This window comes from Eptatretus burgeri, chromosome 5 (assembly GCF_056783735.1).
Source record: "Eptatretus burgeri isolate ZD-2024b chromosome 5, Ebu_testis_v1, whole genome shotgun sequence".
NCBI classification, from domain to species: Eukaryota; Metazoa; Chordata; class Myxini; order Myxiniformes; family Myxinidae; genus Eptatretus; species Eptatretus burgeri.
In genome coordinates, this window is record NC_140965.1 from 82,367,072 (window position 1) to 82,391,890 (window position 24,819).

General features: G+C 43.9%; 1 protein-coding gene across 2 annotated transcripts in view; it reads left to right on the forward strand.

Annotated features, from left to right (window-relative positions):
- The window catches only part of VPS16 (VPS16 core subunit of CORVET and HOPS complexes), a 78,056-nt gene that overhangs the window by 3,107 nt on the left and 50,130 nt on the right, over positions 1-24,819 (forward strand). For both annotated transcript variants that reach the window (XM_085882663.1, XM_085882662.1), the window contains exons 2-7: positions 16,260-16,348; positions 21,186-21,286; positions 21,518-21,646; positions 22,284-22,428; positions 22,998-23,113; positions 24,453-24,575. In XM_085882663.1, coding sequence (XP_085738789.1) covers positions 16,260-16,348; positions 21,186-21,286; positions 21,518-21,646; positions 22,284-22,428; positions 22,998-23,113; positions 24,453-24,575 — 703 coding nt within the window. The remainder of the gene's footprint in view (positions 1-16,259; positions 16,349-21,185; positions 21,287-21,517; positions 21,647-22,283; positions 22,429-22,997; positions 23,114-24,452; positions 24,576-24,819) is intronic.

Below are 24,819 nucleotides of genomic sequence, written 5' to 3' on the forward strand. Positions count from 1 at the left end.
AATATGTATTCTGGAATAATATCCACAGTCCAACTTAAAGGTCACCGGGATCTCACCGATGAATCCAATCTGCGTCGAATCGAGGTCACCATCCCTGCCGTCAGTGAGGGCATCCATGAAGGGGCCCTCCAAATCAAACTCTGCTTCCACCAGCACTCGGAGGTGGTCATGCCCACTGGACCTCATGGACGTCATAGGATATAGCTGGGGTGATGGTTTTCATTTGCTCAGCGCTGAGTTCTCAAATTTTGCAAAGCTCGACACATTTCTCCAATGTGAGCTGGTCCACTTGAAACAGCTTTTCACGGACCGTGTCATCCACGATACCACACACAGTTCTGTCTGTGATTAATGACTCCTCCAGCTTGTCATATTCACTGTCGTTTGCTAAACTGCGTAATTCCGTTAAGAAACTATCAACGTTATCACCCTTCCACTGGGCATGGGAGTTGAACAATCCAGCACAGTACGTTACCTGTACTTGCATTCTAATTGTACATGCTGTACTTTACAGAGGTACTGGTTGAAAAAAGATATCGTGTACTACTGGCTTCCACGAGCTGGCGTTTGTGGCCGATGCTACCACATTCTGTGTGGACAAATAAACATACAAGCAAACGGACCCAAATGCAATGCCCTCCTCTGGTGAGGGTAACAATTTGGATCCTGGCCTTTTGGAAACTTACGTCGCTAACGAGATTAACTGATTAGCAATATAAACCAGTCTGCCTCGGTCGTAATTTTGACGAGAGAGGAATGACTTGGAGTGGTTGCCACAACCAATACTAACAATTCACAACTATGACATTGAGCAATCTGATCTGAACAAAAGAATGATACAGTAAGTACCTATTTGATTGTGTAAAATGTCCAGTCAATGGGATGGTCGAGCCTGCTTCTTGTTCACAAGAAGGTCGATGTCAGGCTTTGCTTTGGATAAAGCACACCGAACATCATGTTTAACATCCAGTAGGGATCTTTGTTTTGTTTTTAGAATAACGACTGACGAGACCCCAGCTTCACACAGCCATGTAGATGGGAATACTATGAGCGAATGAACAGCCAGGGCAGCTAGCTTAGGGTAAGACCCCAACATTCCACACCAGAAGTCCGCAAGATTCATCTCGTCAAACTGATCTTGGGCTGTGGAGTCGTTCTGGAGATCAATCAAGCTTTCCTGCAGTCCTGTTCCAGGTGGCAAATCCAATGCATTCATGCGAAATGGGTTGCGAATCATTTTCAGATCCAGTTCCTTGAGATCCGGAAAATAGGAATTTAATTCCTCATCCAAATAAGCGAGGTGATCTTTTACCAGTTGTATGAACTCCCTTGGGGGATTATTTTCACGCTTCTGAAGAATATCGGCCATGCAAGAAAACATGACCACCACTCCCGCTTCGACATTCGTCTTCCACAGACGGAGTTTTTCCTGAAATCCCTTGACCTTGTCTATGAAGTCAATGATAGTTGTGCCAGTCCCCTGAAGAGACTTGTTCAGGGCGTTTAACTGAGAGAAAATGTCGATCAAATAAGCCAGGTGCAATGCCCAGTCGGGGTCGTTCAAAGCAGCGATGAAATCGACAGTCTTTGGTTTTCCATCGTTTTCGAAGAATTCACGAAGCTCAGCTCGCAGTTCAAACACGTGCTCCGCCATATTTCCACAGGATAATCATCTCACCTCAGTGTGGAATAAGAGAACTTTATGGTCGGAGTCGAAATCCTCGCAAAGTTTCTTGAAAAGTCATGAATTGAGAGCCTGGGATTTCACATGGTTCACAATTTTGATCACGGTTGAGAGAACGTCAGTCAATGGCTTGGGGAGCGCCTTGGCTGCGAGTGCGTGGCTGTGGATCGTACAGTGTCAGCCGCGCACTTCAGGAGCAACTGCCTTCACAAGCGTTTGGAAACCTGATCTGTACCCCAACAGAGCTGGACCACCATCTGTAGTACAGCCTTTCAGATCAACCCATGACAGCCCAACTTGATCAAAGACAGAAGACACCTCTTCGAAAATGTCCTTTGCTTTCGTTGTGGTTTTAAGCCGGTGGCAAAATAGTATTTCATCCTTGAACTTGGCTTTATGCGCGTACCGAACGAACGCTAACAGTTGGACACAATTTGCCACGTCAGTTGACTCATCAAATTGCATAGAAAATCCGCATGGAGATGCCTTGATTTCTGCCACCACCTGGCCACGAATATTGGTTGACATTTCTTCAATGCGCCTCTGAACTGTGTTGTTTGACAACGAAAGAGAATTGAGCTTCTTGGCGCTTTGTTCTCCCAGCATAAGACGTACAATATCCTTTGTGGTGGGAAGGATGAGGCTTTCACCGACGGTGTGAGGTTTTTTTCTGTTCTGCAATTCGCAATGCAACAAAGTAGGATGCCTTTACGGCTGCCGTGGACTGCTGTTGAAAACTGCCGCTGCCATCGAAGCGTGCTCTTTTCATGGCATTTTCCTTCCGACGAAAAAAATCATGGTCCTTATCGCTGTGTTCAGGATGAACAGAATCAAAATGGCGCTTCAATAGACTTGGCTTCATAGATTGATTGCCGAGAACTTTTCCACAAATCACACACTGTGGAGCTTCTAATTCACCTTTTTGGGGGACACACCCTGCTGTCCGCCTCTGATTGGACAGGTCCTACGGCCCACCTTTCCGGGGCGGGGCCTTGGCCCCTGCTGGGAAACCTCAGACACTCCTCCACGCGGGCCCACACTTGACGAGTAACAGTATTAATGCTGCAACAGCCCCTGCCGGGAAACCCCAGCCAGTCTTCCACGCGGGTTCATACTTGACGAGTAACAGTATCGATGTTGCACAGGCTGTCGTGCAAGAGTTACAACGTTTGTGGAAGGAACGTTGGTGGAAGCGGCAAGGAACAGCTGCAAGACCCTGCCTTGGCAAGTCAGAGTGCTTGTAGACAGTGGGTGGGTAGTGGATCGTGATAGGGAATGGAATGGTTGTTGGCTGTTCGTTGGATGTAAAGATTTAATATCCTAACTAAAAAGAAATCGCAACGCACGCCTTTGATTCTCCCACCAGACAAAAGAAAAGGGGATCTGACTACACACATACTTAACGACATAACTGACTTTTGGGACATCGGTATGTTGAATGCAAATGGTTTCCAGATCCCTAACAGTATGTTCGAGACTAAATCCAGTATGCTGATTCTGAATCTGAAGTCAGAATTTTCTCAGCACGTCAGGATTTCGAGTTATACAGATGGTCCAATTACAGTAGTTTGTCCTGGTGGGTGATTTTGAGTGATCATAATTTTTTTTTGTGTTTTTGGTTTCAATTATAGCAATTCAACTGTTGTAGAATATTATTTCTCATAAAGAGAGCTTTAGAATGCACTTTAATTTTTTTTAAATGGATGAAAACTGACAAAGTTATAAATTTTGAAGTTAAATTTTCCATGTGGCATGACAATTTTTAACGAACCCTAACCCTTATGAAAAACTTTGGAAAGGCATCGGATCACGATGGTAATGGCTTCCCCAATATCTCAGAGACAAGTTTGGTGCAGAGAAAACTGATGCTAACTCAAAGCAGGCATTTCTGTTGGGCCCCAGATCCGAGAACTGATGTGTGATCCCAAGTTCAAAAATAAACTGAACCCATTTGAGTTTGCAGCATGGGAAGCATTTGTGTCGGTTGTGCAGAACTTTCTTGGGAACCATAGAGCTGAACAGTATGTGGAATTGGTGGACATGTTAAAGATGTATCAGCGATTGGAATGAAAGATGTCTCTGAGAATGCGCTTCTTACATTCTCATCTTGATTTCTTCCCGGCTAATCTGGGTGAGGTAAGCAACGAGCATGGTGAAAGGTTCCACCAAGACATTTCAGTCATGGAAACTAGGTATCAAGGCCAGTTCAACCCAAACATGATGGGTGATTACTACTGGTTCCTACAATGGGAGATCAATTCCACACACAAGAGCAAGTGTCTCGCACACTTCTGAACAGTGCCTATGCTGACTATATTGAAAGGAAGAGTGTAAACTTGAAGTGTTGTTTCTGAATCACTTACAATAAGGCAGATTTCCCTCTCAAGTTTACACCCTTCCTAACTTTACCATGTTCTTTTGTTTTATTAACTTATTTTTCTGCAACTTGTTTATGTTCTTGGTTTGTATACTACACATTATACATGGAGATAATCATTGTTATCTAAATATGATGTGAAAGTAATTACCAAGCACTGATGTTAGATGTACAATGTGGCAATCTGCAATAATAATGTATCTAATATTGCATGCTGGGTATCATTAATACATACACATATTTTGAAAACCTGATGTGCTAGCTCAATTCTGACTCCAGATTTGAAATCAGCGGCCTAGATTTAGCCAAGAACACCTGCATTTCCCTTGGTGGCAGATGAAAAGTTTTTTTGTTGTCCAGTGTTATCAGATCCAGATCCAGATTTTGATCTTCATCAAAATTGAATAAATTCTTCCTTGTCACACACCAAACATGTCCACCAAGTTTCGTCTGAATCCGTCCATATATTTTTGAGATATCGTGTCAGATATTGTTTTTAGCCCCATCACTCAATGGTGAAGAATCGCTGAAAAAAATTATCGGATCCAGATTTGGATTTGGATCTTCAAAATTGAATATATTGTTACGGCCACGGGTTTCGGGTCTACAACAAGGGGGTATCCTCGGTTCCCCTGAGACTTCCTGTGACACCGAGCATGAATAACTTCATGTCACGGTAGGTTACTTGGCAATTGCGAACGCCAATGCGTCAACCATGTGATCCAGTGTCCTAATTTCCGTTTAACTGGAGGTCATGCGGTCTTCTCAGGGGACTCTCCCTCAGCTAGGCACTAAGCTTTTCTTGATTGGATCTTAACTGGGGTGGCCGAGTAACTACTCGTGCATACTGGACTTGGATGAAAGCCAATTAATTGGGTAATTATAACCTGCCAGACTAACCTAGGTGTGAACAGCACCGGACCAATGGGGAAAAGACAGACAGATCGGAAATGAAGTTCAACAAAAGTTGATTTATTATTTACGGGACAATGTGAAACACAAAGATACGGTGATTATGCAGCATTTTAATGCCCCAGCAAGCAATAAAAATAGCTCCGCAAAGCGGGCGTAACCCCTCCGCCCATGCATTGTAAAAGGAAGCAGTGATATCACGATGATGCAGTCAGTTAGAGCACGTTGGACGTCATATCGAAAATCAATCAGACTTCAAGATGGCTACCATGGCGGCTAGTGAAAATCGCAGCGCGCCCATTTTCAAAAGGAACCTTCCTCTACTCAACTCCAACACACACACTGCAAAAATTAATTTAATCGGACAAGCCAAGCCGTTCTCAAAATTGACGAAAACCAATTTCAAGACGACTGCCGTGGCGGCTACACTGAAAATCGCAGCGTGCCCACTTTCGAAAGGAACCTTCCTCTGCTCAACTCCAACACACCCTGCAAAAATGGATTTAATTGGACAAGGCGTTCTGCTCAAAATCGATGGAAACCAAAAGTTGATAGACGGACGGACGGACGGATGCCCGGACGGACGCCCGGTCAACGCCTGTGACGACAATACCCCTTAGCCCAATTCGCGCTGAGGGGTAAAAGGGGGAAATGCGGCAAAAAATAAATGTATGTAAGGATAATGGTCGCAAGCAATGAAGAATGTAAGTGAGTACAGGAAAGAACTAGTGGGGGAGCACTTGGGAGAGTGCAAAACCTCCGCCGCCAATACTGCTGGGTCAATCAAGTGAACCTTGTATCTTATTCATTAAATATGATGTCAACAGTGCTGACAGAGTTATAGTTCTTTTCTCCATTTTTTTTTGGGGGGGGGGGGTTGGAAATCACTTAAAACATGTAAAGATGCAAAAAAAAATCGAAATTTTGTTTAAAAAAAATTCCAAAAATGTTTTTTTTCTCTAACAATTTTTGGGGGGGGGGTTGGAAATCACTTAAAACATGTAGAAATGCAAAAAAATTCTCTAACAATTTTTTTTGGGGAGGTAACAATTTTTTTTTTGGGGGGGGGTGGAAATCACTTAAAACATGTAAAAATGCAAAAAAAAATCTTTTTGGGGGGGGCTGGGTAAAAAAAACATTTTTTGGGGGGGTGGAAATCACTTAAAACATGTAGAAATGCAAAAAAAAACAAACATTTTTTTCTCCAATTTTTTTTTTGCGGGGGGGGACCAAGTCCAAAATTTAATGGCATGATCCTTGGACCATACCTAACCCGCCCCATCAAGTTTCGTCGAAATCTGTCGAGGAGTTTTTCCGTAATACTGTTCACAAACAAACAAACAAACAAACAAACAAACAAACAAACAAACAGAAAGGGGTGAAAACAGTAATCTCCATCCATCTTCGAAGATGGCGGAGGTTAAAAATGGACAAGAAGCAGAACTTAACTTTATGCCTTACCTACCGGCTATACATAAGACATGTGTACCCAATCATACCAACCGTGGAAGGGGAAGATAAGTGTAGAAAGAGAGAAAGGATGAGGTCATTGGCCTCTTTGCTCACCAGATGGAGCAGTTGTGCCTCTGTGACCCAAACTCTAAAGGGAGGGCTCAAAAGGAGGAATACTGGTGGTGTCTAAAGGTGCTTGATCGTCGAGGTGCAGTGGGTGCTCAGAGTGCATGTGGTGCAAGAGGAAACTGTGAAAGTGCGTATCGGTGGCGGTGCCCTTAAAAGGACAGTGGGTGGCAGCAAAGGCCTTGTCGAGCTCCTGCATTTAAGTGGAATGATATATCAGGAAATCAAAGAATAGATGCTTGAGTTAAATTGCCTTCTGTGTTAGAATTCTAAAGAGTGTGTATGCCTGGCATTGCTTCAGCCCTAATTATTGCGCTTGCTCTGTCCGCTCAATGTGCCAGCTTCCCAGGTCTGACTTGCCAAAGTTAGCACCACCGTTTGAGCCCTGATCATTCTCTTGTGAAGCCCGATGAAGCAAGCACAGGACGAGCACCAAAGCCAAGAAATAACGCACCACAGCAGCGGCCCTTCTGCCCTTTTTATAACCGTTCAGCAAGAGCAGAACCTGAAGGTGGATCAAAATTGCACGGACGTACAGTTTGGTCTTGGCGCGTGATTCGAATGAGCTTTTGACATGATTTGCAAATTAGCCAGCACCCTTGTGAGCAGCGTGCTCCACAAAGCTCAGAGGAGATTTACAATTGGGATATTTACAATATCTCAGAGGAGATACAATTACAATCAAACTAAGAAATGGGGAGAAAAAGTGGAAAAAACCTATCTAACACTTTACCAACATAATCGATCACATTCAACCCATTATACAAGGGGGACTACTCTGAACTTGTACTATGGAAATAACTCAACTGAGGGACCTGTATGTTGTGTGCAATTGCCTTTGGGGCTGGTTCCTAGAACCGCAACAATATTGTCACGGCTCTGGCCCGTTCGGTTAATCCCCCTGACCCAATTGTTGTAGACGGGTGGTTAACACCGACCAGGCTGGATCGCCGAGCAGTTTTCCTTTTAGAGGCGAACACGTGATCCTCAGAGGTTAATTATAGTTAGAGAGCCCAGTGACTTTTAATGAAAGTATTGAGCACGAAAGGTTTCAAGGTGTCATTTGATGGCCTATGGCATGAAAAGCTAAATAAACCGTTTCTTGAGTTCGGCCACCATGGCCTTCAAAGGTTTTTCGGTCCCTGAAAAAGGCCCCTTTTATACTTTTAATCAAACTATCGAGCACAAGAAAAACGAAAATTGAAATCGTCGATTTATTGAACTGAAATCATGAAATGACAACTCAAGAATGAAAATACGCAGGCTTGGCTGAACAAGAAGGCCCCAAAAAGGGCCCCCAGTTTGTTTTAATAAAACTTTTAAGCACGAACTCCAAAGTGGTCTTAGAATACTCCTATAATGTCCAAATCATCCAAAACACTGCTCATGAAAAAATTACCTTGGCCCATCGAGACAAGAAGGGCCCAAATTAGAGGAGGTGCTGAAAAGGGCCCAAATCGGACACTTGAAAAGAACAAGCGTATGCTGTCATTGAGCAGTGTCATCACTATCATCAATGTCATCCAAGTCGTCCTCATCTTCTAACCAAGCACTTTCATCTATCTGTTCGTTTTCATCATCACCATCACTATTTTCATCGTCTTCCTTCTGCTTTTCAGGAATAACATCGTCTGGAAGTTGGTCGCCTTCAAACTACACAAAACGATAAGTGCCGTCAATCAACTCCCAACCCTTACTCGGTATTTTGGTCACACTGTTGAGGTGAGCATCATGCCAGTATTTCGCCATGAACGCAGTTCTTTCAATCTGCTGTCTCACCTCTGCCTCGCAAGGTGGTAAGCTACTCGCGTCAACACCTTTCATTTTTTGCGAATGGTTTGGCAGGGTCCTTGGGAGCATACGCTATTTCAAATACACGGTGTCTGTATTTGTTCAGCGCCAAGGGCTTTTTGGCACCATACAACAAACACGTGAAGTCTTCAATGGCTTGCACCACGGTCTCATTGGGCGCTTCTCCACCTAGTTCTGCGAAGACTTTCTGGTACCGTTGATCTTTCTCCAGAATAGCGAGCGGGCGCTTTTTCCCCTTTCGTGAGAAGGCTGGAGTGTAATCGCACCCCGTGAATGAATGGGATGCAGGGAGCGCGGCGAATAACAAGGGTCCACATGCCTCTGCGATCCGGGATACGTTCACATATCTTCCATCACCTCGACCTGACGTGCCAACTTCCATCCATACACCGAGGGTCGTTTTGTGAACGACTAACGTGATGGAGGAGTATAACGAGGATATCAGTGTCCGATGCCCTGATTACCACGTTATCGTTATCGGACAGTCACGACTCGTTTATGTGCATAAGGTGCTGGCAGATTCTTGTGTCTCCTTCAGGATGATTGCTGCATAGTTCTCCAACTTTTGACTTATGGATCTGTCCGCCCTCCATAGCGAAGCGTGCGCAGACATCGTCAACTCCAATATAAACTTCCTTGTCACAGAGCGCATGGGCAATGACGTTGGTCTCCCCAATCTTTCAGAAGGAATCGCGGTAGCTGGCTTTTGAATGACGTAGATTTCAGAGCCTTGTTCAAATCCTTAGGGCGGATTTCATCTGGGCCAGTGATCGTGTAGCATACATCTTCAGCGCCGTGTCTTTCCCGTTCACAGTCTTTAATCCAAGGTTGTTCGGTGTCAAAGACGATATCAACCCTCGTGAATGGGTACGCACCAACAGCGTTAAGAATTGATTGCGATAACCCTCCAGAAGTTGGTGGGAGCGATTGTGGGAGGAGTCGGAGCTGGTAGTTATCGTCAATAACGTGCACATCAAGAGCTGGTAGACTTCCATGCTGTGATACTTTTTGTTCAAGTACAGAGAAAAGGGCGCTCTTTTCTGTGTGCATTATTGTTCCGTCCGTTTTGTACATTGTGACAGGTACTGGCGTCAGAGGGTGAGAAAGCAGGTACTCCAGAGTCTAGATCGACTTTCTTTTGTGACGTGACAATGGCTATTCTGCCGAACATGTCTCTGGTACACCAAAGCTGTCTGACGATGGGATTTTGCGCCCTTGGGTTCTTCGCTCCCTGATTTTAAAATGTCTTGAGTTGATTTCTCTAGATTGGCTTCTCAAATCTGTCAGCGTGTTCAGTGCATTCTTGGATGAATGAAATGTGTCGCTTGCGACCTTCATGAGCGATATTTAGAAGTGAGTCGGTGATTTCAGAGGTCGCACTTTTTCCCATACTGACGTTGATCAGATCAAGAGTATCAAGTTTGAATGGGTATGCCGATGTCTGGATACTCTACATCAGTTTCTGTAGATCGGTATTATCTTGCCGTATGCGGCTTGCAGACAGTTCCGCCTATGCATCGTTTGTTCGTAGCATCCCGATCATATCGAATAAAACGCCGATGAGCGCAGCTCGAGTCCCTTTTGTGATGCTCCACTGGAGGCGCCCGCTGTAACTGTTGGTTGATGCCGTAAGTCCCGTCTGCCTTGAAGAAGCATCATAATTGACCGTCTGCTCGAGGGTCAGGTCTATGGGCAGTCGGCTGAACTGGTTCTCTGTTCTGCGACACAAAAACAGCCCTTGCCGTAGCATCTCCATCAGTCCAGGGTGTGTAAACTCAATATTCAGTAAATCAAGCTGATATTTCGTCATCCATCTTGAGTAATTGTGGCGGTTTGTGGCAAAGAAGACGTCAGTCACCTGTGTAATCACCCAGATGAACAGGTCAACATCATTCGTGCGGACAGCTCTGTACATGACTAGAAACAAATCCATGTCGCCAACGTACTGCAACCAAAACTGCGCGGTTTTGCCGAACTCGCCATCTAGTCTGCTCTGCACCAACTTCCCGTCCTCATCTTGTACTGCATTAATGACCCGAGATTCAGCCATGGTGTCCATTGACTGGGCGTTGGTCATATCCACGGAATGAATCGGAGTAACCAATTTGTCGAAGTTCTCGTATGTGGTCAGAAATTCTCTGAAGTGAAGAACGCACAAGGCCAAGGCAAACATTGGGTGCAGACGTTTGCAGCGGTTGTAGTTGGTGCATTCGATGAAGCCACGTACTGAGCCAGATGCTAGGACATCTGCATCAACCAGGAGCTGTGGTCCTCCGGATTCACTGATTAGCTTTCCTATTGCTCTGAATAGACATATTGAGATATGGAAAACACCGAACAGGATGAATACATCATCAAATGTTGGACTTTCAGTGGATTGGATTTTCAAAGCATTCTTTGCCACATCCAAGTCGTAAGTCAGGACTCCATACCTCTGCCCGAGCTCGGCAGCGCATGCCTGTGTCACTTTGAGGGTCTGGACAATGACATCTTTGCTCGTCGGCGGCTCCGAAATGTTTTTCATGTAGAGGACACGTTGTTTAGGGAGGTGGTCAACATGGAAACAACCCATGAAGCCGGCCCACATTGGAATATTTTCCATCTCGAGAGCATATACAGCCATCCAGATAAAGTCCAACTTTCTAGCGTTTTAAGACTTATCAGCTATACTAAATACACCCATGTTTTCGTACGTGAAGCGGTCCATGTGGGGTTTTTTCCGGTATGGCTCCAGTGCCGCACTTTGGACATTTACTTTTCGTCTTGGCCGCCGTTTGTGGGACGACACAGTGGGCATCGACTCCTCCAGAAACACTTCTTCAAGGGGTACTCTTATCCAGGCGGGAATGGTTTGATAAAAGATACCCATGGTATCGTGCAATGTGTTTGCTCCATAAAGGGTATGTATGACCTCGTCGTAATTGTCAAACGCCAGACCCGCCAGTTCATCCACCTCAGCTCTATCCGGGCAATTGAGCTTCCTGTCGAGAATGGAATACGCTAATTTGGTCTCCAGCTCTTCGGTTGCCTTGTAGTTGATAGAGTATCTAAGCCGATTCAAGATGGTCAAGACACGGTGACTTCCGGTGTGTGACTTCAGCGCCATAGCGATCAGAATATGCTTGACAGGTTTCATGGTGGCCCCTGATACAATGAAGAGCGCATCTTGACTGGCGGCATTAGCTCGGCGTTTAACAGCTTCTGAATGCTTTTTGACATTGGGACCACCAAATAGGACCCTGTAAAATGTCTCGACCAATTCAGGTGGATTACCTTCACCCTTTTTCAGTGAGTCAATTGTGAGCGGATTGGTGAGAGGCTCTTTCTTCACTGACTTCAGCACCTTCCGCATCACTAAAACGGCTTTCGTTACCTGCCCTTCGTGTGATGACTTGAAATCGTAAACTGTTTCCACTGACGAATAATCAATGGCCGTGCTATGGACTATCACACCATATTTTTTGCTGGCTGATGAATTCATTATCAGTTGGCCTGCAAATCTCTTCTTCAGTACTTCGCCAAAGTACTGATTCACGGTGATGTGATTTTGCAACTCAAATTCTTCACACAGATCCAGATATCGATCGAAAATAGATTTCATATGTTCCGGTCGTTTCCTTTCGATTACGTGTTCTTCGACGTATGCATATATTAATTCCAAGACATCGTTCGAGACTTGCTTTTCAGTAGGTATATCCTCCTCCATTGCGCTCACTCTGTCGGCGGCTTTAATTTTCTCGGATCGGCATGAATGATGTACTTTGGCTTCTTTCGCAATCAGATCCACCCCTGATATCTTCACCAAGACTTTTTGCAGCTTGAGCATTGTTGATATATCTCGCATCTTCTTCTCGGCCTGTTTTGTCTCAATCCTTCCCGGTTTCTCCTTGCTACCATTTGGTCGGCATTTGATGTTCTTATTACAAAACAGACATTCGTCACCCAAAATACCAGCAGTGGACGTTGATGATGTTGGAGAAGTGATGCAACGTAAAAGTATGTTCCATTCGTCACTGACGTTTTGGTTGGTAATGGTAACTGTCAATTTTGATGATACAGCGGTGAAGTTTTTGTAACACTTGCTGTGATACTCGTCGGTATCTAATGGGAATTATGGTAAACGTTCGACCATGCTACGATATTTGGATAAACTGAAGTTTTTCAGCAAGCGTCTGGAATTGGCTGAACTTCTTATCACCTTCAATTTGTCGGGCGTCAATTCTAGGATATTACCGCAGGAATCCTGCAGGACACACAGGAATAATGCAGCGTGTCGGCGGGGTCTCCTCAGATGCTCCTGCTGGAAGACATATGTGGGACACTAAATCCTAAGGCAGGAAGTCGTGAAACTATCGCTACAAAGGTGCATATCCATTGGGCTTGTCTGAAATATGAACATGAACTTAAAAACAAAACAATCAGACTGGAATTAAATTTATCTGTTCTTCGGAATGGTGTGGTATACCGGCTTACCTGATTGCGGAGTAACTACAATGGATCCTTCGTTGTCTTTTTTCCCCTTCTGTTTCCACTGAGCTCATTTCTGCCACCGGGTCTGTAAACGGCAGTTCACTGTCTGGAAGATGTTGTGCATTCCTGTCGTCACTCTGTGATGAAGATTCTGGCTGATCATTGTGGTCGTCATAATTGAACTCCAAATAACTGGGATCCATTTGTTGTTCTGAATCCATGTTCGAGTGTCCAAACACAGCACTACTAGTACGAAAATCGAATCCGATTCCTCCCCTTCACGAGACTTACACAGCGCTACACAGCACTACGAATATATTCTCAGTGCTGTGATGCACAGTTGGAGCTAAAAGAGAAACTAAGTCTACTCTCAGGAATGAGAACTTTGGAAATACCACAAAAAATACCAAACTGCTGTTCTGAAAACGTTTAGGTTAGTTTCGTTTTCTTTTTTTCCAATTGGGTGCCCTTTTTGGGCTCTTCTTGTTGAACCAAGCCTGTGTATTTTATTTGAGTTGTCATTTTAAGATTGCAGTACATACCCGATTCAGTCATTGAGCCCATGCGCGTTCTTTTCAAGTGTCAGATTTGGGCCCTTTTTCAGCACCTCCTCCAATTTGGGCCCTTCTTCTCTCGACAGGCCAAGGTAATTTTTTTTCTTGAGTGGTGTTTTTGATGATTTGGACATTATAGGAGTATTCTAAGACCACTTTGGAGTTCGTGCTTAAAAGTTTTATTAAAACAAACTGGGCACCCTTTTTGGGGCCTTCTTGTTCAGCCAAGCCTGCGTATTTTCATTCTTGAGTTGTCATTTCATGATTTCAGTTCAATAAATCGATGATTTCAATTTTCGTTTTTCTCGTGCTCGATAGTTTGATTAAAAGTATAAAAGGGGCCTTTTTCAGGGACCTAAAACCTTTGAAGGCCATGGTGGCCGAACTCAAGAAACGGTTTATTTAGTTTTTCATGCCATGGGCCATCAAAAGACACCTTGAAACCTTTCGTGCTCAATTCTTTAATTAAACGTAACTGGGCTCTCACACTATTATGGCACGTGCAGGAGGGGAGTTGCGGCACGGACGGACATACATGATGAAACAGATGGATTCACCGCACAAGGGGTTTATACTCGAACCCATGACAAATACACGGACACCAGCAACTTAAAATAAACACGGGGATTTAATGAAAATAGAAGAAATATTTACAAGGGTCATAAGTCAAAATGTAATGATAGACGGTGAGAGAAATTAAAGCCTAAAGTTGAGGTGCCTTGACACACAGACTTTAAAACAGACAAGGGGAAAACGAAATAAAAGAAAATCCTCCCTTTATTCTGGCACTTAGCTTTATCCAGAGATGGTCTTTATTGAACCTTGCGATCGAGCCACTTTGTTCTGCGTGGGAAGATGCGCCCAAAATGGCACCAAGCTGCTCTCTGGGTGGGAAACGTACGCGAGGTAATTCATGAGGCAGTATTCAACATTAGGGCTCATCAACCGCTATGCGGCTTCCTCGTCGATTGCGCTTGCCGACGTCGCTGCTCTCTGCTGAATGGCGCCGCTCCCTTCGGTGACATACTCGAGGCTTTGAGGTCGGTCTCTCACGACCCAAACAAGAGTCAAAGGCCAGCGTCTTGTTCCACCACGCGAGCTAGTTCGCCTCAGCACGAATACGAGAATCATGCCATCTTCTTCACGCGTCGAAGGAAAGCCAGCTGTTATGCCCTAATCTTACACGCCATCTCCTAGCTCCATCGTCTCTCGACCGTGTCCCTCACACCAAACTCAACCCAACAAAACCAACTGCTCTTCCTCTTTGCTTCTGACATTCTGCCACTTATTCATCTACCTCTGGGCATGGTTTGTTGGCATGAAGTCAGGAAGGTGGGGCTTCTCACTTGCTTGGACATGCGGCATGTTATTATGGTTGTTGTCCTTGTAAAAACATAATTCTTTCATTGTGGCCTTGTAAATACAAAAATGTAGGAGAAGGTCACAGGGGGCAATTGCATACTGGGGGAAATTGGTTTTATTCCCCCATCTAATTAACACAGCACCACCCCCCGTGTGGTGACAAGTAACACTTAAGCTCACAGTTTCCTGACTTAACTTACATCGAGATGTCTCCTACATGTCCACGGACTAAGAAACTCAATACTATCTTAACTTCGCTATGAAATTCCTCCATCTACCTCCACAACCGTAACAATATTCTTCCTTGCCACACACCCAACCTGCCTACCAAGTTAAGTCCGAATCAGTCAAAAATGTTTTTGAGATATCCTTTTCACAAATGGATAAATGAATGACAGACAGGGGTGAAAACACAAGCCCCGATCACCATTGGTGGCGGGGGTAACAAGACCTTGCTCAAAAAATGAGAAGAACCAAATTGTCCATAGCCTGGAAAATTAAAAAAAGCATTTCATTGTGTCCTACATTCATGAATGATGAAATGCATTCAGGTGTATAAGATCAACCCCCAAGTTACCAAACTTATTGAGAAAGCAATGGAACTCTGGAACACCACATCAATGTTACAGTCCTCTGAAGGAAAGATCAAAATATCAAGAGTGAAGGTACGTGGCAGGATCTTCCAGGGACCCACTGAGCAACCACATAAATGAGTAAGGACATGGATACACCCTAACATCCAACAGGAAAGGTGACACATCTACTGTACATGGACGATTTAAAAAACTTCGCACCTAACTACGAAAAATTGATCGAACAAATGACATTGGTGAAACGGTGCTCCAACTATATTTAAATGGAATTTGGCCTCGATAAGTGCACCGAGTGCACATTCGTACAAGGTAGAGCACCAAAAACGGATAACATAAAAATCGACCGAAACACAGCAACTTGAAAATGAAGCATCATGCAAGTATCTCGGAGTGGAAGAGGGCTACGAAATACGTCACAAACAAATGCGCAAAACAATTCCCCAAGAATACCTGTGCAGAACGAGGCTGATCCTGAAAAGATACCTTTCCCCGAGAAACAAAATCAAAGCCGTCAACAAACTCTCAGTACCATTGTTCCATTAGAGTTGTGGAATAATCATCTTGCCACAAGAGGAAATCAACATACTAGATGTCAAAACAAGGAAACTCCTCACCATCCACAAAATATTCACCCTAAAATTATTGCATTCTTAAATGGAGATAACAACCAACAACATTTTTTTTGATGAAATTTGTTGGAGATTCCTTTCAGAATTATTACCTGTATGAATGAGTTGTTCATGATGTTAGCATCATCTCTTCCCAAATGGACAGGAGAGGTTATTGTTGTGTGATGATGCTTGAGACTAGATATACTTTATTATAGATTATTAATTTCCAGATCTACTGTAAGCTATATACTCTGGTGATTTTCAGTAATGCTAAATGCTCCATTTTGTTTTGTCATTGTATTTCAGAAAAACTGAATTGTATGCCATGAGTTGGAGCCCAAAGTTTGACATCAGCAATCATCTCATAGCTGCAGCTCCTTACGGTGGCCCACTTGGTGAGAATAAGGATTGCTTCAACAAAATGTCGTCGAACTTTAAACTTTAATAAAAGGAGTGATAGACAATGAAGACACAAGTTGGGCTTTTAGAGATTTCACTTCTCAATCCTTATGTTCCAATATTGTGGACAACTTCCTTGGGTTTCTGTTTCCAAAAGAATGTAACTTCAATTGTCCTGTTGGTGTTCCCATCTGAACAACTGGCACATTGTTTTGGTTCAATCGGTTCAAATCCCATATACCATGTTATTTTGTCTATTGTCTACTAATGTCCTTGTAATTTATGGAAAAGTACATTGATATCAAACTAGCATCATTGGCATAATGGCGTTGGAGCGTCCCCTCTGAGACTGGAAGGTCTGGTGTTCAAACTCTGGCCGAGGCATACCAAAGCCTTTTCTGTTTTTATTAATGGTACGTTTTGCTTCCTTGCTTGACACTGTGTTTAAAAGGGATAGAGTATAGACAAACAATACAGGGAAGGCAATGGCAAACCACCCAACATAACCCCTGCCAAGAATCTGCTTCACTAGCACCAATGCTCTTTAAATACAGTACGAGTACGTGCCCGTAAAAACAACAACAAAAAAAAATAATAAATAAATAAACCACACAGGCCGTTTCTTCGCTCTTACGTGCCCGTACGTGCGTGACCCGGAAGTTCGATATTATTCGCAATTTATTTTTAATACCCAATTATTCAATTAGTGCCAACGTATTTTACCTTTTCGCAATGTCGTGGCAAGGAAAAACAAAAAGAGAAGAGAAGAGAGAGAAAAAATTTGCTTCCTGGTTCGGAGCATACCAGCACTCTGATGTTCCCGAAATTTATACACCGTCTAATATGAAAACGATCATAACTTGGGCCATTGTGTTTATCTATAAATGCGCATAAGAAATCGAGAAATTATTAGAATACACGAAGTCATCACTATCCGGAAGCCCGTACGTTGCAACCTGTAATGGCGAACGTGGCTGAGCTTCCCTTCCCCATCGGCCACGCCCACGCAACAACGTGTCTTGTCATTGGTTTGGTAAATAAATGGCCATAACTTGGGAAGCACTTGTCCGATTAATATCAAACCTTGAAAAGGCACATCCTCAGGTCCCCAGCAATATACCTGGCAAGTTTCAATTAGATCGGACCAGCGGTCGCAGACACACACACAGACACACACACAGACACACACACAGAGATTGCTGGAATTATAGATAGATGGTACATTTTTTTTGTTTCCATTGATATCCACTTCTGACCTTATAATTTAAGTAAAAGTACATTGTTGTTTACTTGCATCTTTGTCCCGCATCTGATGTTTGTTCAAGCTCCTCCACGAGTCGAAGAGCAATGTGAAAATAATAGCATGAGAAAAGGGAAAGAAAATATTATTAACATAGTTGTAAACGCAGTTGTTCCTACAAAGGTCTGTGCTTTTGTATTTTAAATGATATATATATATATATATATATATATATATATATATATATATATATATATATATATATATATATTGTTGAGGGCTGGGGTCCGATGGCGAGAACGACCACTAGGTGGGGGAGGTTATGGAGTCTCCCACCAGACTCCTCGGAATTGTAAGCCATCGCTCTCAGATAAATCCGTGAGCTGGTGGGTCGCTGAACCGACCATGGAACGCCAATATCTCGACCGCGTGGTGTAGCGTCTTTTTGTCTGGAACCAATTTACCTAAGTAACCACGTGGTCTCGGCTACCAGTGATTCACGCCCTCGGCACGTCTTGCTCGAACTGGGTCACTCTACCGACTGCAGTAGAGTTCCAACTACCAACTCCGGTTCGGGTGCAGTCGAGCTGAGCTGCCAAAGCTGCGCCGGCTGGGATGAGCAGATTAACGGGAACAAAGACCCGGCTAAAACTCAGATCCGAACCATGCTGGACCAATGAAAGAAAGGACGGAAACGAACTGGGAACATTTCTAATAATGGTTTATTTACAATAAAAAGGACACAGAGCAAGACTTATCGTGGAATATACAAGTAAAAATTCACAATGATTAGAAATAAACACTTATGCAGTTCTACTTAAGAGACGGCGCCACACACGCAGACACACACACACACAGGCGAAAATAAAACCCAGGTGTTTTATTAGGACCCCTACAGCCAGGGAGAAAGACGAGCTGGGGTCGCGGTTCGGCGGGGTACCTGCACGTTGGTGGGATGGGGGTGCTCCGTGGGATGGGGGTGAGGATGGGGCTGCGGCACCTGCCAATGGCTGTGCAGCCCGGCCCACAGTCACACGCATGGGGCTCGTGTCCGTGGAGGAACTTGAGAGGAGTAGTCGGAGTCCCAGGGCGGGGGTCAGGGTCGCGGACAGGACCCAGCAAAACTTCCACGAATGCCCCAGACTCCAGACTCCAGCAACGAATGCCCTGTCTCCAATAGACCTCCGACGAATGCCCTCGAATGCCCCACACAGAGCTGAACTCCTTCTGAAGTGAACTGAACTCAGACTCCAGCTCGAATACACGACACACACCAACCAACTCACTCCTCCAAAGAACTCCCCTCAAGACTGAGGATGGTGTCGTCTTTTTATGAACCTCCCCGAGCGGGGCGGGGGCTCTGTGGAACAGACGTCACCGTCCGCCTTGATTGGACAGGGCCTCCATGGATCTGCCCCTTCTGGGCGGGGTCTCGGCCTTGTTGGGGGAAAAACCCACTCACCCTCCATGCGTGTTTGCACTCGTCGAGCAAGAGTTACAATGTTGAAAAGGAACGTTTGTGGAAGCGGCAAGGAAGGGCTGCAAGATGTTGCCTTGGCAAGTCAGGGTGCGAGTAGACAGCGGGTGGGTCGTGGTTCGTGATGGGGGATGGGATGGTTGTTGGATGTAAAGATTTAATAACCTACCTAAAAAAACATCGCAACACACACCTTTGATTCTCCCACTAGACAAAAGGAAGGGACCTGTCTTCACATGTACTTAACGGAATAACTGACTTTTGGGACATCTGTATGCTTGAATGCATATATGGTTTCCAGATCCGTAACAATATATAAACTCAACAAAAATAAAAACTTTACACTCGTTTCAAAGTCAATAATTTGAACACTATGGAAAATAGGTTTGAAATAATGATTGTATTCAATTCTCTTGTCGTTAAAGATGCTATAGCATACAGATCATGTTTGTCATGGAATCGGTTCCACCGGAAATGCGACGACAATGTCCATGATCAAAAACTGTGAGTCGCAACTTAATGAAATCATGTCAATATCGGGTGTGTCCTCCATGGGCGTTCACAACTGCGATACAACTTCTCCTCATGGATTGGATGATGCGTCTGAACACAGCTTGGGGAATGCGCCGCCATATTTGTACCAACATGGCACCAAGCTCCTGCAACTTCTGTGGAGGGTTCCTTACTTTATGGAGTCGCCTGCTTAATACATCCCACACATGCTCTATGGGGTTGAGGTCAGGAGATCTTGAGGGCCACTCCATGACATTGATGCCAGCCTCCCTGAGGAAATTCGTTGTTAAATTGGCCTTATGAGGTCTGACGTTATCCTGTTGGAAAGTCAGATCTGGGCCATGAGCTGCCATGAATGGTAAAAGCTCTAGAACGAGCACCTGATCCCTGTATGCTGCCGCATTAAGGTTTCCCTGGATGACAATGAGTCGGGATCGAGCATGACCGTTGATACCACCCCAAACCATAATGCTACCGCCCCCAAAGCGATCCACTTCCTGTACGCAACACTGGACATTGGGTTCTCCTCGTCTTCTCCACACTCTAACCCTTCCATCAGCAAAAGTTAGTGTGAACCTTGATTTGTCACTAAACACAACCCTATTCCAATCTCGCTGGGTCCATCGCAGGTGCCGTCGTGCCCAAAGAAGACGTTGGCGTCGATGGAAACGGGTTAGAATTGGTCCACGATATGGCCGCCGTGCATGAAGACGAGCAGAGCGCAGGCGATTTCGAATGGTTTGGGCAGTCACTCGACCTCCAAACAATTCATTCCCAGTGGATGTGGCAGTGACAAACCGATTACGCAAATGACGTAAGACAATCTGTTGGTCTTCTGCGCGTGACGTAACACGTGGTCGACCAGGACGGGGGCGGTCAGCTGTGGTGCCAGTTTGATGGAGACGTGTCTGGAGGTTATGGATGGTCTGTCGACTGCATCCCATAACCCTCGCAACGTCAGTGACGGATGTTCCCGTATTCACCATGCCGATGGCACGTTCACGCTGAATGTTTGACAGTCGTGGCATTGCAAATTAACGAATAATTAACCATAAAACCTCGTTTTTCTGAGATGATACTCTTCTCTGCTACCTTGAGATCAATTGCAGGTGTATCAATAGGCCACGTGACTTGTGTCACGTGGAAACGTGATTTTAGCGTGCAGTGCTCTGTTACGTGCTACGTAGGCCAGACCAGTAGAATGAATGTGTGAAGTAATGCCCTCGACAATGCCTTTAACCATAATCACAACAAGAACTCTTTCAAGAAAAGTTTCTAAACACTATTTGACAAATAATGAGTCAAGTTTTTATTTTTGCTGGGATATATATATATATATATATATATATATATATATATATATATATATATATATATATATATATATATATATATATATATATATATATATATATATATATCTCAGATATGAAGACTTTTTGAAAAACATCAATTCAGAGGAGTGAGGGCTTGGGTCTGAAAATTATATTAATGTTGTGGTAAGCTATTTTATTTTGAATGAGGTATAAAGCTTCTATGTTGAACATCATTTGGGAGCATCAGATGATTGTCTGATCTGTACATCATGGTCACCATCATGTAGCATTTATGCAGGATATCTCTCGTCATGAGAAGGTGTCTGCCAGTGTCCGTCCAAAGGTGTCCATCTTCACGGCTTCTGGGAATGAGATCTGCAGCTTCCTGGTGTGTTGATTTGCCATCTTTTCGCAATGTGACATGTACTTGTATTTTTTCTTTTGAAATTTTGTTTTTTCAAGAATAATGAATACTAACAAACTGAAGCTTAAAGGGCCGGTGCAGAATAGTTTGACTCAAGTCTAGATTAAAGTGAAATTTGCTTCTCAAGTATGTAAAAGTCCAACTAACTCCAACCCCACTTCAACCCCCCACTCAACCCCTTTTTCCCAAACCTAGTGGAAGAGTGGCCGTGTCATCCACCTAGCATGGTCTCTCGCAGAAGATTTGCTCTTTGTTCAAGATGATGGGCAAGTTCTCACCTATGACATCTTTGGCTCCTACAAGGGCACCTGCACCCTTGGAAATGTGCGTATTTATTGTGCCTTATGATGGTGCAACCTCAATCTTAAATTTGGGTGCTTGCCATCATCGTCATTGTTCATATGCAGCACGTGGCTGCAAGGTAGCATCAGTTCTTGCAGAAGTGTGACAGTGCGGCTGTTTCATTCCCCCCCCCCCTGTGGGTTAGAGCAGGGATTTGTAATTTTTTCAAGGTGCTGGTGATTACTTTCCTACCCTTTCTAAAGGACACTGAGATCTTTAACGTCCACCAACTAATGCTGGCATATGGGACACCCAGTTTAAAGTCCATCCAAGGGACGGGTACACATTGATCCCTCACCGTGACTGTAAAACACCAGGATGAGGAGGAGGGTATATATGGGTCAGGATTTGAACCCAGGCTGAACAGCTCATATATGTGTGTGGTTAACTCTAGGCAATCGTGCCAGCCTTGTTCGGTGCTTTCTGTATGGCTGTTGTTGATGACCTTCCACAGAGACGACCTGCTACAGACTGCAAAATTTCCGTAATCTGTTTTGTTGCTTTATTGTTCTGGGCGAGGTTTTCTCTTCTTGGAATTTTGTCATCATGGAAATGTAATTTATCCCTGCGGATTTGTCAAGACGTGCTTTTGGACTGTAACATGCTGCTTGCTCCTCAGGAAGTGAAGACCACCAAGGCGGCTGAAGCACGGACGTTCACCTGTATAAGTCATACAGGGCTTGCTGTTATGACCTCTGCCCTTCGCTTTATGGTGACCACCAACTTGAGTAAACATCGTGCCATGGTTTACCCCGAGCCGCCTGGTACAGTGCCGGTTTTCTCTTTCGTTTCATTCGACGACTGCCTTTTGACTAAAAAGTGTGAACTCTACGATTCCTGGCTGATTGTTATGCTGTTTTCAAAATATCAAGAATGTCTTTACGATTGAGGCAACTTCCTTTAAAGGAATGTGATGCAAGGGAGGAAAAAGTGTTTGAAAGTGTCATTTATTTATTTATTTTATCACCTGATTGTCTTAACAAAATGTGTGATTTTTTTTTTGTGGAGAAAATTAAGAAATGCTGATTAAAATATTCTTTCTTTGAGCAGCTATTGCAACATGAAGTTTGGACTTGATTATACACCTCTTTGTATGGGATGCATTGGCACCGATGACTTGCAATGTTCGCCATGTTCAAACTTAGGACCGAACACTTTAAACTGCTGGTCACTTGAGAGAAGGAACATTGACACATATCTTTAAAACCGCCTTTTGTCCTTCACATTATCTGTCCTTCTAAACATATTTTGCCATCGTTCTTGCTATAGCCTATCCTTTTATTTACTTTTTGAAGACTTGACACATTACTTTCATTGTTCTTTATTCTTTCAGCACTGTGCGCTCCCCCAAGTTGCTGGGCAGCGAGCTATCAGGATCGCCGTGCTATCCTCATCGTGGCCTCTGCTCATGACCTCTTCCTGCTTGAGCCAGGAAATGTCACACTTGTGGTATATCTCTGTCATTATCACACTGGCCTTCTCTCTCTCTCTCTCTTCAAATGTATTTTGAAGAGTTGTCAAAATATGACCTTTTTTGTTTTTTTGGAGCATCAATACCCTTCTGTAACTCTTATTTCAGTTCAACCACCAAAGGAATATATGGTAGAGCTGTGTTGAAGTGTAATGCTAACATTTGCGATTTTAAAGTTCTGTGGGGTCTGCTTGTGATCAGGGGAAGATAGTTTATTTCATTGTATTTTCTAAAGAAGCAGCACGTACCATTTACATTTTTTTTGGTCTGACGTGGCCAGGGTCAGAACCAAACCGCTGGCACCCCAGACTTGGAGTGGGCGCTCTAACATCGGAGTCTGTGTTTAGCAGGAATCCAATAAACAACCAATCAGAGAGACAAACATTCCTGATGTTGCTGCTGTTTTGCAGTCTTTGATTTGATGGCAGACATTTTCTGGCCACAGCTTCCATTTATTCCTTTGTTGAACGAAACACTTGCACAACATGTTGAGGATTTTGGTAATTAGTGGGCAAAGGTTCACCGTTTATCCCTTTTCCGTATTTACTCGGTGACATCGTACAGGTTGTTGAAGACCTGGTTCAGCACTTACCTGACAAATTGGCAAATTGAAGTAATTTTGCTGAATTTGATTTTGAACCTGCAATGTTTAAAAGTTCTGGTTGTTTTAATTTTCTTTTTTCCAACCACTGTGCAGCTTTCCATGTCCTCACCACTGATTTATTTGTCGACCTTGTATCATGCCTATTTTTTACGGAGTCTATATAACGATTTTGCTTTTTTAATGATAACGTTTTTCTTTGACTGCACACCCCTGGACACCCACCTTCCTCCTCCTACCCCTTCCTCTTTTGTTTCTGAGAATACTGGGTTGCAATGCCTTTTCAGAGGAAGCAATTTGGTGTCCATTCAAAGTTTTCCTGAAGGCATGAATTGTCAACCACAATTTGTGGACTGGCATTGTATGTAGACCAGAGCAGGAGGCAGGTTAACCCCTCCCTGAAGATTATTATTGAGCCAGCTGTGTTTTTGCTGAAAATCAGATTATAAGATGGCAATTTTTCTTGGACTGGCTCGGTTTCTAGAATCTTGATGAAGCAGATTTGGACCCACAACCTCTGGGATAGTCAGCCAGTATCTTCACCTCTTGGCCTTTTTGGTTCATAACTCATTTTGTGATATCATTTTTCTAAGGTTATGTGTAAATATATAAATTTTACTCACTTGCTGCATCATTATGATTTTGACATTTGAAAGTGTGTACTCATGTATGAGCTCACCTCTCTCCCCCCCCCACCCCCTCTCTCCTGCACCCAGACCCCACCAGGCCTTTCTGTCCCTGTGAACTGTTATTTGGATGCATCTTTTTCTTTTAACGGGAAGCTGCTGGCACTCTATACCGACTCTGGCCATATTTGGATGGGCCACACAAATCTAAAGGTCACAGTCACTGGTGTCCAACCATACATTTTCATTGAAACACTTTTTGATGTCATTTATTTGTTTGCATTGGAGTGAAGTGGGGGATGGGGGGGGGGTAGGAATAAAATATTTTTACCTTGTGCATGGTTCTCCATAAAATCTAGATATTTACTGACACCAACCTAGCAGGACATCGCCTGTTGTTTTACCTGGAATTTCAAAGTAACTAGCACGTTATCTGTAGGATGATTGTGTCGGCCAC